The 14,774-nt window shown below is 40.7% G+C and overlaps 1 protein-coding gene across 1 annotated transcript; it reads right to left on the reverse strand.

Moving 5' to 3' along the window:
* Nucleotides 1-10,920: 10,920 nt before the first annotated feature.
* On the reverse strand, nt 10,921-11,825 carry LOC132380586 (C3a anaphylatoxin chemotactic receptor-like). Its single transcript, XM_059949505.1, has 2 exons — nt 11,530-11,825; nt 10,921-11,365 (listed from the first exon to the last, which is right to left on the reverse strand). Exons 1-2 carry the CDS (start codon nt 11,823-11,825, stop codon nt 10,921-10,923), a joined length of 741 nt encoding a protein of 246 aa, XP_059805488.1.
* Nucleotides 11,826-14,774: the final 2,949 nt, after the last annotated feature.

Here is a 14,774-nt window from a genome sequence, read left to right on the forward strand (position 1 = left end):
GCGCTATACCTATGACGTTCATTAAGTCCAGATAGCCCGTCTGCCTCATGATGACCTTCGTAGACATATGCTGCCTAACCAGCGTTTTGTAACATTCTGCGGCCATTATTCAAAAGCATTCCTGATGCGTGATGGAATCCCACCATTGGCCTGGGTTCCTACAACAGCGCTCACAACCCAGATCTCTACATTTCCCCCGGCACAGACAACTGCCAGCCGCCTCGCGCTGCCTCGCCTACGCCATGGAGATATCGGAGATGGGTAACAGTTATCGCAGTGAAGATTATCATAGAGAGCCAAGTGTAGTCTTGATACCATCCATATAGCAAATTGCCGCAGAGTAAAGCATTTAAATTTAACGTTGCAAGAAATATAGTTTATTGCATCACTTGACACAGGGTGAGGCTATCTCTACTCCATCCCATTCACACTCATCGAGTGAGGAACAGAGTGAAGCTCCCTTTCTTCTGTCCCATTGCAAAATCCCTACGACCAGACACAGAATAGAGCTCCCTCTGCACCGTCCTATCACATAAGTCCAGAGTGACACACTGTGAAGCTCTCTCTGCTGTATCCTCTCATACACAGCTAATGTATGACGGCTGCGAGCTCCCTTTGCACTGTTCCATTACACAATTTCCGGTAGAGTTGGATACAAACCTTCATATCCTATCTACTCCGATCTACATTTTCATCGCATGGCATTGGCTATTCAGTGACTACTTTTTAGGTACACCTGTACGCATGTTCATTAATGCAATCCTGTTCAGGTAATCATGTGGTAATAACTCAATGTATCAAAAGCATGCAGATATGGTCACAGGGTTCAGACCCACTATCTATGTAGGGAAAGAATGTGACCAAAGGTAGACCTTGCCTGTAGAATGATTATTGGTGTAAGAAGAGGTGGTTTAAGTATCTCAGAAACCGCTGACCCTTTGGAATTTTCAGAAAATTCTCTTTACAGAAAATGACGCGAAAAACAAACGACTTCCAGCGAGCGGCGGTCCTGTGGGCATAAACGTCTTGGTCATGAGAGAGGTCAGACGAAAATGGCCAGGCTGGATGAAGCTCACAGGAAGGCGGCAGTAACTTAGCTAATCATTCGAGACAGCAATAGATTGCAGAAGAACGTTTCTCAATGCACAACACGTGGACACTTGGGTGACGGCAGCCAGAAGACCACGAATATCCGCGAAAATGCCTAATATAGAGGCAATTGTGTTTGTATCACGAGCATCAGAAGTGCCGGTACTAATACGAGTGTATGTTTGTACCTGTAGATCTAAGTTTGTCATAGCTCTGGAAGAGGTGGGGCTTGATAAGGTCACCCCTCCCATTTTATGCACAGTACACAGTAAATTTTGTTCCATTCGTTGAAAGAATTAATGATTAAAATTTACAAAGCTATAGGTATAAGAATAACTAGTAGAAAAAACAAAATGAGACACTGGACTGTAGCCATTAGCGCAGTGGATTAGATACCAGGCTGGACGCCGTAAAGCAAGGCGGTACGTTTTCCACGTCATAACGTCGATTTCATCCCGACGCTGCACTTCTTCTTCTTCTTCTTCTTCTTCTTCTTCTTCTTCTTCTTCTTCTTCTTCTTCTTCTTCTTCTTCTTCTTCTTCTTCTTCTTCTTCTTCTTCTTCTTCTTCTTCTTCTTCTTCTTCTTCTTCTTCTTCTTCTTTTTCTTCTTCTTCTTCTTCTTCTTCTTCTTTTTCTTCTTCTTCTTCTTCTTCTTCTTCTTCTTCGTTGTTCTTTTTGTTGTTGCTTCGTCTTCTACTACTACTTCTGCTTGTTCTTCTTCCTCTTCATCTTCTTTTATTCTTCCCCGCCGCCTCCACCTCATCCTCCTTCTTCCTTCTTCCTCATCTTCTTCTCCTTCTTCTTCTCCTGTGAACTCGGATAGTTTAGTTGCTAGAGAGCCACGACTGAGGGAATTGGTATACGCAAGTATTTTTTTCAGCTTATGGTGCTGCAGCTGGGATATCGATAAAGAATAGGTAGTGTCGGGGGGAAGGGAGATGCATTTCATAATCGTGCGCCACTATTCGGAGATAATACTAAGGATCGTCCAGTGATGTTTTCTCAGTGAAGCTGAGATAATCATTTCTTTGAAAATGTACTGTACCTAATAGTCAATGAGAATTAGACGAACATAACTCCATGGAGATTGCAGATTGCTGCAGAAATTATAGAGTTTCTAGCGTCGGGGACTTCATATTTGCAGATTGGGTCTGCCATAAAGATGGTTGTGGTCGAGTTTGTTTAGTGTGATCAAGACGGTGTGCTCATGGATCTCATTTAAGATCCGACCAGGGCGAGGAGAAAGTTTGATTCTTTCTTGGGAAATGGGGTCGCAGAAGTTACAGAGTGGGGATCGCTTTTGGTCAGTGACCATCTCTGAATTCTGCTCACATTCCACAAACTGGGTACAAGTTATTATGATAATTTGAGGGCAAGGCAAATTTTAACTATCTTTACAGTAACCTGCTTAAATTAGTTGGAGTAGCTTCTTTGCAGGCAAAGAGGCGACTGACAGGTGGAAGGATTTTAAACCCGTGACAGGGTGAATTCAAGGTTTGCATGTTTCTCTTAGAGTGAGAGCAAGACATCGGGGTAGGGATTCCAGAATGAGGAGGTATAATTTGTCTAGGTATTTGATGCCTACTTTGAGGACAAGAGGATAATAGTCCCGGAGGAAGAGGAATAGAAATCTGTAGTCCAACCAACACTGAAGTGAATGGCTCAACATCAGAATGGGGGAAGAGTGTCTGTGAAACTTACAGGGGCGAGTGGACGGGTATTTGGTGCTGTCTGGCTTACATATTTTACCTATTTTCTAACAGAAGCGATTTCGGGCTGATCAACTGACCTGGCGCTGCTCTGTTTCCGAGAGTGCTCCACAATGATGCGATGTTTCGTCTCAACAACAACTGAACATCTTGACCACGTCTTCATAATTGTATGTTTTGAGTTGCCAACACCGACTGGCCGGTCCGAAACTTGCATTGTAGAGGAAGCCATAATGCAGTGGCCGCTGAATTCATGTCAACAACTACAACAACATGAATGCATGTCAACAACAACAGCTACCCTTGGTGGCTCAGCTTCAAAGTTCACAGTACATTTAATATGAAAGTATGTATGTATGTCCGTACCCCGTAACGGGTTAAAAGAACCAGCAGAAATAGAATGGAGCATACCTGGGGTCTGGTCCTTCTGTTACCAGAAACTCTATTTTATTAGTAACTACGTAATAAGGTAATATAAATTCAGATAAATCGAACAAGTTAGCAGAGTTATGTATCTATAAATGAGTGAAAATAAAATCCCAAACTTCTTCAAGCTTAGGTGGTAAGTGATTCAGTCTTACAATGGCATATAATCGAAGTCGGTTCAGTTCGTGATGTTGAGTTGAGATGAGTAGAACTGAGGACAGTGAGAGGGAGAGTAGTGATTTATTAACCAAGTAAGCCGAAGTCGTCGATCTTCCCGTTGTCCTCCGAAAACTTTCTAAAGTCATCGACTGTGACCACACTAAGGGTACCGTTTTCACGCGGTAAAGCTATCAATCCAGGCGAGGGTTAAACAAACCGATAGCTTTCCACAGGTCACCCCTTTTCCACACTGCAAGAGCCACTGATCGATTCTAACGATCGATCCTCAAAACCCACCCTTTCGTGAGCACGCAAAGCTCATCCAGTGTCTGTTTGTCCTGTGCCTCTGTGTGTCTACCAGAAAGCCAGCTGACCTTGTATATCTATCCAAAGATGCTTTGAATACATATACATATATATATTCTCTCTTTTATATATATATTTTCTGTGATATATGATATATATTCTCTCTTTTTAAAGGCACAATCCATAATGAATAAACCTTAGCATTTCGTCAAAACAGACGTATACATTTACTTCCCTGCAGGCAATCCCAAAACACGCAACACCATGGGAGCATCCCGTTCAAAGAAAGTCATCAAACATGAATCCAGAGCTCGAGAAAAATCACGCATAAGGCAGCATAATAAAACACGAGCGAAACACAGAATAATGTAAAACGAATTCAATTATAGCCGCTGGCCTAAAGTGTTCTCCGATTCCGGCCCCACTCGGTCACACCTCCTGCCCTATTCTGCCAAAGAAAATCAAGTTTCCCTTCAGCTTGCAATGACCTTTCATACATTTTGGCAGAAAATTTCCCTGAATGCATTTAACAAACTTAACAAATAATCACCATGGCAGTCCCAAACCATATTGGGGAAGTAAAAACCTCCGACTCTGAATCAGAACCAAAATCAGATTTATTATTCCCGACATCTGACCTGCAATTTTGCATTTAGCGGCGGGAGTACAGTGGATAAGCCATCTCTAAAATTGTTTCCGATCGAGATTGGTTCCTGGATTTGTAGTGGATCCAAGTCCTTTCCCAGCAGGCATTAATTCCAGATATAACCATAGGAATATACGTACATGAGAAATAGGAGTACGATTAACTCATCCCCCACAGGCAACCTCCTCCAGAATTCAATAAAATCATGGCTGACATAGCCGTAGAATCAACACCATCATTCTGCCATTTCCTGAAAATACTTCATTCCTTTGTTGTGCAAAAATCTATCTGACTGTGTCTCAAATATATTTAAGAAAAAGAGTGAATCTCTCCCTGCACCTTCCCATGGCCCACTCATAGGCTTAGACACAGAGTGAAGTTTGTGCTACACCGTCGCATTACGCACTCTCAGGATCAGGCACAAAGTGAATTGTCTTGTCGTGAGGATCTACATTGAGAACCCTAACACTGCTACGAAGTCCTGCCATCTCCTAGAAGGTGTGTGCCGCTAATTATCTTTGATATTGGAGGACCTGATAGCCCTAATAATCCCCAAAACGGAATAATCAACTTCTTATATCTGTGATCCACGCCAAAAGCCTCACTGGACGTTCCTTTTGTAATTTCACCGCGGGCTCCTGCCCTCACATTCTCCTTAATCAGACATACCGTTCAATCTTTTCAGTGGTCACTGGTCCCACTCTTCCTGCCCCGTTTCCCAAGAGGGTGTCATATTTTACCCTTAGCCTGGTAAGGTCAATTCATTTTTAATATTATATTAATTATTATTGAAGATCAACAAAAAATACATTAAGGTTATCAAGTCAATATATCATTATGTACAATAAAGAATTAAATTAGCGAATAACTGATTAACAAAGCTAAGCAATATATCAAAAATAAGAAAAAATGAAGTTTTACGAATATTTTTTAAAAGAGAAAAAAGAAGGAAAAAAAGGACCCCTGCTAACTAAGAGAAAAGAAAACAGAAAGAAAACTCATGGGGAGCACAACCCTGGAGCTATACATGATAGAAGCTTCCATTGAAAAAATATATATATCTGCCAGCTCAAATCAATTTAAACAAAAATCGGAAGGAAACCATGTTAATTAACTCAAATAAGAAGATAGCAGCGGGTAAATGAACCCCACCTTTTCTCAAAATCAAATCAAGTTCGACTTTTGATTTTCTCCAAACTAAGACATAGCATCGCCTGAGAAAACCGTTGTATCAAACTAGGAGCAGAAGCATCTTTCCACTTCAACCATATAGCCCTTCTGTCCAGTAATGTAACGAATGCAATTACGAATGCAAAATGTACATGTTGGTCTGGCAGAGAAATACCACGAGTATATTGCGGGATTATACGAAACAAAACTGTCAATTTATTAGGTTGTAATTTATTTTTAAAACTTTAGAATTTGTAGAGAAAATAGATTTCCAAAAATGTTTCAATACAGAGCACGACCAAAACATATGTGTCAATGTGGCTGTCTTGGTTTTACATCTGTCACACTGACTATCAGCATTGGGAGACATTTTAGACAGTCTCTGCTTTGTCAAATAGTAACAATGTACAATTTTAAATTGAATTAAACAGTGACTGGCACAGATCGCTGAAGAGTTAACCAACTTCAAAATCCGCAACCAATCCTCTGTTATCAAGGTCAGTTTAAACTATCTCTCCCAATCTTGCTTAATCATAGGAGAAAGATAATTGTGCTCTTTTAACAATAAATTATAATTTTTCCCAATAAAACCTTTTACGAAAGGGTTCATTTTTAAAATCTATCTAACAAGTCAGAATCCTGTATTTATGGGAAATTACTTAAGTGTTATTTTAAGAAATGTCTGACCTGAACAAATTGCAGGAAATGTGAATACGAGACAGAGTATTTAGTTACTAATTTCTCAAAAGCCTTCAATCCGCCAACTTGGATCAGATCCATGAAGGAATGAACTCCTTTAGGTTTAAATAAATAATTCCGAAGTTTAAATTTTTTGAGATTAAAAAAATCACGAAACTGGAACTAAATTCGTAATGACTGCGTAATCACATGGTATAAATTTGAATTAGTAATTTTGGACAGTTGTACAGGTAGAGAAGCTCCTAAAAGCGAGGTTAAGTGAAACTATTTCACAGCATTCAATTCCAAATAAGCCCAAGGTGGTCGTTCATTTTTATCAGCCCAAATTAACGAAAAACACATATAACGTATATTAACAGCCCAAGAATACATTCTTAAATTAGGCAGAGCAAGACGTCCATCCTTTGTCGATTTTTGTAAATGATATTTTCCAATTCTTTGTCTTTGGATATTCCAAACAAACCTTTAAATAATAGAGTCAACCTGATGAAAAAACTTCTTAGTTTAAACATAGGGATATTTTCAAATACATATAAACATTATGGTAAAATTTTTTGGTAAATTTTGGTAAAATCATTATTTTAGCTCCATGAATTCGGCCGGCTAACGAAAGTGTAAGTGGATTCCATCTCCAAAATAATTGCTTCATAAAATCCATTGAAGGAACCATATTAGCTTTATAAAGGTCTTTGTGATTTTTAGTAATAATAATTCCTAAATATTTAACATCCGTAACTCTAAAAGGAATGTCATCAGAATCATTTAGGGGAAATAATTCATTTTTATGAAGCTTAGGGAAGCTCAGGGGAAATAATTCGCTTTTATATCCCGATAAATTTCCAAGTTCGTTTAATAGTTTTAATAAACAAAGAATGGATTTTTCAAGATTCGAAATATAAACTAAGAGATCGCCAGCATAATGGGAGATCTTATGAATAGTGGCATTTATGAAAAATCCATTAATATCTTTAGCTACACGAAATGCAATAGCCAAGGGTTCCAGCAACAAATTAAATCGCAAGGAGATCAACGGACATCCTTGTCTTGTACCCCGCAAAATCCAAACAAAATGCAGGTTAGTACTAAGAGTAGCATTATGACATTTATATATCATTCTGATCCACTTATTAAAATTAATACTAAAGCCGAATTTCTCTAAAACATTAAGTAAGTATTTCCATTTAACTCTCTCAAATGCATTTTCAGCATCGTGATACACAACGCATTGGGAAGTCTTAGAAAAGGATGAATCCATAATATTTAACAGTCTCCATACATTAGAGAAGGAATAACGGCCCTTTACAAAATCTGTTTGTTCTGGAGATAATTTTAGCTATAATATTCTCTAGCCCATTAGCTACAATGTTTGAAAGAATTTTAGGAGCCACATTAATAACGAAATAGGTCTATATGAAACACAGTTAGTCGGGTCTTCAGCTTTCTTAAGAATTCAAAATAAGAAGCTTCATAAAATGTGGGAGGTAACTCTCCTATCAGAAAAGAATCTTTAGCATTTCCAACATATATGGAGAAAGCAAATTTTCAATTTTTTATAAAATCCTACAGAATAACCATCCAATCCAGGAGCTTTACCAGATTGCATTCAAAAAATAGCTTTCTAAATTTCGTATTCAGTAATAGGAGCATCAAAAATTTGTTAATCTTCAACAGAAATTCTAGGAAAATTGATCTTTTGTAAAAAGGCATTCATTATAGAATAATCAACTGCAAACTGAGATTTATAAAGTTCAATGTTAAAGTCTTGAAAAATTTTATTAATATCTTCATAATTACATGCTAAACTACCGACACCCTTAAGAATTTTTAAAATTTGTCTTTTAGTTGTAGCAGCTTTTAACTGAGATGCCAATAGCTTATTACTTTTATCTCCAAACACAAAAAGTTGACTTTTCAATTTAAGCAAATTACTTTCAATAGAATGAGTAAATAATAAATTATATTGTGATTGGTGTTCAACTCTGTGTTTGAATAAATCAATGTTAGGAGAGATTGCATAAGTATTATCCAAGCATTTAATTTGTTTTGAAATCTTATCTAACTCTGCTTTCTCTGTTTCTTAAGCTTAGCTATATAATAGATTATCTGACCGCGCAAATATGCATTAAATGTATCCCATATAATGAATTTCGACACATCTCTTGTATTCTTAAAAATAAAAGAAATCTTTTTTCTGAGTCTCAATAAATTTGACAAATCCGAACTTTGTAATAAATTTTCTGGAAAACGCCAAGGCAAATTTGCAGTAACGACGTCATTCAATTCAAAAGCTAAGTTGAATACGTATGATCCGAGAGAAAGATAGCATCATATTCATATTTCTGGTCAAAAATCGGGGATCAGCTATAAAATAATCGATTCTCGATTATCTTCTGTGAACATTTGAAAAAAAGGAATTATCTCTATCATTAGGGTGTAAATGTCTCCAAATTTCAACCGTGCCAAAATCCATTATAAAAGAGTTAATAAGTGATGCAGAACAACTCGGAAACCGCTGATGGGTTGAACTCTCGTCAATCAAAGGATTAAGCAACAGTTGAAATCGCCACCCATTAACATCATGTATTCATTTAAATCCGGCAATAAACCAAATATATTTTTTAAAGGATCTTCTACAGTAAGTCCATACAGATTAACCAGGACAACTTTTCTATTACAAGTTATTCCTTTAACAATTAAAAAATGTACTATTAATATCTAAAAGTTTTCTTGGATGAATAAAATTTTAGATTTAATAAAAACAGGTTTTCCATTTCTTTCATTTTTGACAAGTAGCGTAAAATTGAAGGCCATTCCACAGTTTTAAAAATCTATTTTGATCGCCCATTTTGATATGCGTTTCTTGAGCAAAATATGAAATCGCGTTCGAATCGATTAATGATTTTAAAAGTCTTCTTTCGCTTAATTGCATGATTCCAACCAGGTGCGTTCCCGCTTAGAACGTTTATCTGTTTAGTTATCATTTAAAAATTATTTATTTAACACATAAATACACGCGTACCAGCGCGGACTAATCAAAACTGGCGTGGTAATTATAACCATACACAATACATCCATGGTCCGGAACTCCGTAACGGGAAAAAAAAATACAGAAAGGAAAAGTAAAATTAATCCTATAATTAATCTTTAACTCAAAGCTGACCCCACTCTTCCCACCACACCGAAAAGCCTGATATTCGGCAAAAAAAGCTGAAATGCGTCCCCATAGAGTTAAAAAAAAGGCAGACTCCGCCAGCTGCCTATTTTATAATGGTTATTTTAAAAACTTTCCTTAATTCCATCCCCCAGTTACAAAAATAAACACACGGCCCTAAAATGGGAAAGCTCTTCAGAGGGAAAAATGTTTATACTTAATCCTTAAAAATAAACTGGGGAATGAAAAAACAATCTCCAAAAACGCCAAACATAATAAATAATAAAAATAATAAAATTAAACAAAGTGAACAAAAATCATCTCCATTTTCCATTTAGCTTACACGCCCAATGAAAAACTGTTTTTAGAAAAGAAAACTAAGTATCTATCCACTAAATAAGAAAAACTCCTTATGAACTATGAAAACTATCACTTAATTAATGAAAAAAGAGTAGAGAAACAGTCAAACCGGTTAACACTCTGTCCGCTGTGTTAATTCGCTCAGTAGACCAAACAGATTTCGGGAAAATCATTCATCAGTCACAACAAAAAGCTCACATCTTCCTTAAATGACCAAAGGACATCTTAAGCAAATCAGAAATACTCAAAACTTATTTTCTTTCCGAAATGCATGCCCTGAGATGTTCAGAGGCTTGGGTTACTTTCCCTAGAGCTTCGGAGTCTGGCATGAAACTTAAGCGAACCTCACGAAATATGGAAGGTAGAGATAGAGTAATCGTTATTTTATATAAGGATAGAAAAATCAAACACTAGTGGACATACTTTGATGTTGAGAGGGAAAGATTTCAAATGACGTATGAATATTATTACACAGGTAGTTACGGGTGATAGAGCCTCCCGCTCGGACAGCTGGTAGAAGCATCATGTGTGTCAGAATGAAGTCTGCCAGAGGAGGGGGTCCCTTCTCTGTCGGTTCAAAGCTGCAGGCAGAGCAAATTCGAGGAACCTGCAGATAACACTCATCCCACACGGTAAAGGACGAGAAAACATTCTGCTTATTTCTGAGATGCCCTTGTAGTGGGGCGGTGTCCAGGGAGATTCTCTCTGTGACTCCTCTTCAGAGTGTCAGATGTGACGCTATCGCTGACGTTTCACTCGTAATCTGAACCTACGAGTGTGTGATTGGACGGAGCAGTGGGAGATTTATCATTGTCTAAAGCGGGATTATTACAGACAATGGCAGCCCTTAATAGCATCGATATGCAGAGGGATCTTGTGTTCCAAGCCTATAGCTCCCAAAGCTTCCACCTGATAGCTGTGTCGTCACGAAGGTATGTTTCGTTGGTTGGGACGTTGCATTTCAGATTCGGTAACTCATGTTTTGCAGTCCGAGTGGCCCATTTCTGGAAGGATGTGGAGGGGTTGGAGAAGGTGCAGTCTAGATCCGCCAGAATGCTGCATGATTATCAGTTAAACTGAGTGCTTTCTCCAAACATGTAGAACGGAAACCACCGTGGAAACAGCTTGCTGCAGAAAGTCCACCTCCGACTCCTGAGGGCAAGCAGTTCGAATGATGCTCCGTGACGAGGTCGCTCACGGTCTCGTCACAGGGAAGTTGTTTGGTTTGGAGTGTCGTTCTGCATTTCAGGATCCTCCTCGTGGAAGGCCAGACGGAGCGAGGTGATAAGAGAACGTCTGAACACCCGGCGGAAGTCGCGGCCGCAGAAGGCGTAGAGAAAGGGGTTGAGTGCGCTGTTGAAGCAGGCCAAGGCGACCGCTATGTCATTCCAATCCATAACCCAATAACTGAAAAACAACATTGCGAAACTGCAACTGTGAAGCGGGAGCCAGGAAGCGATAAAGGCGGCGACCACGGTCATGATGATGCAGAAAGGCTTCCTGGACTTGTTGAACTTGTCCCGGTGCAGCCTCCAGCCAATAGACGCACAGCAAGCCGTCATGATCTCGACGGGGTCGACGAAGATAAAGATCGACCAAGAGACTCTCATCATTTCCCAGGTCATGGGCCCATAATATGGTTCAATCTTGCTGTACAGCAGGAGAATATGCAGATGAGGATGGAGAAATCGCAGATCCCGAAGAAGGCCGCATGCACCCAAAGAAGTCTCTTGTGTTGATGGAACCAAATAGGCCGAGTGACTGCCAGACAACGAAGGATGCTGATCAACGTCAACATGAGGATGCTGACGGACCCGTTGAAGACGATGGAGCAGAGCAGCAAAATGTATGGAATGTCAATTCTGAGCCAGGTGCCTCGTAGCGCGACGTTGACCATCCAAAAGGGGAGGGTGAGGCAGTAGGTTAGGTCTGCCACAGCCAGGTACAAGAAACACATTGTGTGGACGTCCCTTTCCATCTTAAAGCCCGTCACCCAAATGACAGCGCTGTTGCCAGGAACGCCGAGCAGGAAGGTGATGGCGTAGGGTATCAATGTCCATTTCGAGGTAAGTTGGTCATCGTGACTGATCCTTGCGTAGTTCCAAGCCATGGTAAGGTTGAACATCCTGTGGTGAGGCTAAGAGTCTTAGGGAATTTGGGAATGGGGAGCGTGAGGAAAGAAGGAAAGATGAGTCACTACTAGGATTCCTCCTCAAACCACCCCCCTCCCCCAAACACACAAACACACACACACACACACACACACACACACACACACACACACACACACACACGCACACACACACACACACACACACACACACACACACACACACACACACACAGCGCGAAGCTCGCACATCACATTCCCTCTTCAAAGCCTTCCCTTTAACCATTTGGGCCAAATGGCAGGTGGACGTATCGATGAGTTTCCATCCAGTAGAAAATCTTCTACTGTGGAACGTAAGGGAGGGTCGAACGTTTAGTGCAAGGTATGTTTTAGTTACGGATGTGAGCAGAGAAATGCCAGGTTTAATCGGGGGAAGTGTGAGATGTTACACTTTGTCAGGTTAAATGTAAGGGGAAAACCTGCAGTTAATGGTATAACAATTAGAAACACTGATTTAGAAAGGAATCTAGGTCCCTAGGCCCAGAAAAGTGCATGCAGAATAGATAACGAAGTGATGAAGGCAGATGTCATGTTTGCCTTTCCTAATTTAACGCCTCAGACAACGGGTGAGGAGACCTTTTCACACCAGCGTAATCCATACACGACAGTTTACTTGGAGTATTGTTTGCGATTCTGGTCAGTACATTACAGGAGTGATCTGGAGGCTTTCGAGAAGGTGCAGGAGAAGCTCACCACGATTTGTGTTGGATTAGAGAGTTTCAGTTTAAGGGAGCAGTTGGAAATATTAGTTTGTTTTTTTCTGGAGCTTAAGGGGCTGAGGACTGAAGCTTATAAAACGATGAGATGCACAAATAGGGGATGTAGACAGTGACTTCGGCCAGGGCAGAATTTTGAAGGATGTCAATTGAAATTGCGCGGGGGAATGTTTAAAGTAACTGCGCGGTGTAACATTTAGCATAAAAGTGGTGGATGTCTGGACCGGACTGCTAGGGGAGGGGGTGGAGGTATCGGGTGGATTTGAATAAAATCTGACTCTCCAGTTTGCAGACCGCCGCAGAGTCTGGCCGGTAAATCAATTTGGCAATTTAGTATTTTCTCTTATCTGTAGAGGCAACCTGGGTAACAGAGAGACTCTTCTTTTGCTGCATGAACCCCTTTTAGTTCAAAGATCCCGAGCGCCCCTTTCCGACTCAATCCCCAGTCCGTCACTCCACGTTCTGCTGTTCCTTCAGTTCCTTGGTACACCATTCAAGGCATTCTCTCCCGGGACCCAACCTCCTCAACTTTCATCCTACTTTAGGTCGAGCTGCAGCACACCTTCCCCGGAGTCTCAGCCTCGGTTTGCCACCGTGAGCATTTCGGGACGGTATGACTCAAATGCTAAATTGCTGCGACAACAGAACTAGGCTTGAAGTGGAAATACAAACGTTTGTACACCGTGACGAATGCTGGTCCGCAGCTCCAGGTAGAACATTAAAGTTGAGCACACGTCTGCTAGAAGTCCGGAGGGGTGACTGACTCGTCAGTGGCTGAGATACGGATCGTGTAGGAATTAAAAGATCATGGGCAGGAAGACTAGTCAGCTCAGTTTGAGGAAGTGTGGCGCAGTAAGTTAGCAGTAACCACAACTAATGAAGAACGTGCGAAGTTTATTTTGATTGTGCTATGAAAATGTCGTTCTGTGTCTAAACATGTCCATGTGTGCAGTGGACAATCTAGAGAGCATCACTCTGTGTCAGACCCCAAGAGTTTATGACGGGACAGGATAGAATGTGTGTGTGTGTGAGAGAGAGAGAGAGAGAGAGAGAGAGAGAGAGAGAGAGAGAGAGAGAGAGAGAGAGAGAGAGAGAGAGAGAGAGAGAGAGAGAGAGAGGTGAGAGAGAGAGAGAGAGAGAGAGAGAGAGACAGTGGAACACGAGGGAGGCAACTTTGTTTTGTGCTTGACCCCTATCGTGTGTGATGGGCAGTGTGGTTGGAGCTTCACTCAGTGTCTGACTTCTACACTGTGGAGAGAGCTCCAAACTGTTCCAAACTCGTGCACTTATTTTACTTCAAATGAACGTTCTGTCACAAGTTGAATTTCTAAGACATTACACCACTGAAATTTGTTTTACACCGCATCAAGGGGCAATTTCCCTAAGATTACATTCAGAATTTGATTGCGCATAGGGATGGGAAGGTGAGGGCAGGGTCATGCAATTTCACCAGCATAGCAAGTCCACAACTTACTAAACCTAATTCGTACATTTTGCAAAGTGTGCTGAAACTGAAGCATCCGCACCTGGAGGAAGATGTGGCTGGCGAAAAACCAGAAAAGGGGTTTGATGGCACTTTTGAAGCAGGTCAATCCAGATGCTGATGTATTCCACGCCCAATGATTGAAATGGGTTTAAGGCCCAGACGAGTCTGCAAACAGTTTTGGAAAGTCAGAAAACGTCAAAGCTCAGTTTTTGGAGGTTGGTGAACACCAGCAAATAACGTTCAAATCGCACAGCAAGGAACAGGAACCTGCTTCCTTTATTTTGGAGAAGTGGCAACTGTAATAAAGTTCTACGTTTTAACAAGGGCCCTGTGACCCAGTTATGGGTCTTTGTAGAGGATGTTTCGCTCAGTTTCGAACCACGAGAGTGTGTGCTGTGAACTTGCGCTCTGCGTCTGCACCTGGCAATCAATGATTGGACGGTATATGGGAGATGAACACTCTGCCTGAACCTGGGAGTGTGTGATTGGATAGTTTAAATAGATATGCACTCGACGTTTAAGCCTATGAGTGTCTGTTTAGATGTTTCAGAACCTGCTTCACTTTATACCAGACACCAAGAGGACCATTATAGAAGCGGTATACAGGGATATTCAAGAAGGGCCTGATCCCTGTAATATGTGAACAGACGATGCAGTGAGAGATTTGCTCTCTCGTCGAGAGATGAT

This window comes from Hypanus sabinus, chromosome 24 (assembly GCF_030144855.1).
Source record: "Hypanus sabinus isolate sHypSab1 chromosome 24, sHypSab1.hap1, whole genome shotgun sequence".
Classification (NCBI taxonomy): Eukaryota; Metazoa; Chordata; class Chondrichthyes; order Myliobatiformes; family Dasyatidae; genus Hypanus; species Hypanus sabinus.

What these genes read in the sequence shown, in the direction of transcription:
- LOC132380586 (XM_059949505.1), bottom strand. Translation starts at nt 11,825, where the DNA reads ATGGCTTGGAACTACGCAAGGATCAGTCACGATGACCAACTTACCTCG. An exon ending in TGCTCCATCGTCTTCAACGG is followed by an intron (nt 11,366 to 11,529) that starts GTCCGTCAGCAT and finishes CCTGCTGTACAG; the next exon opens with CAAGATTGAACCATATTATG.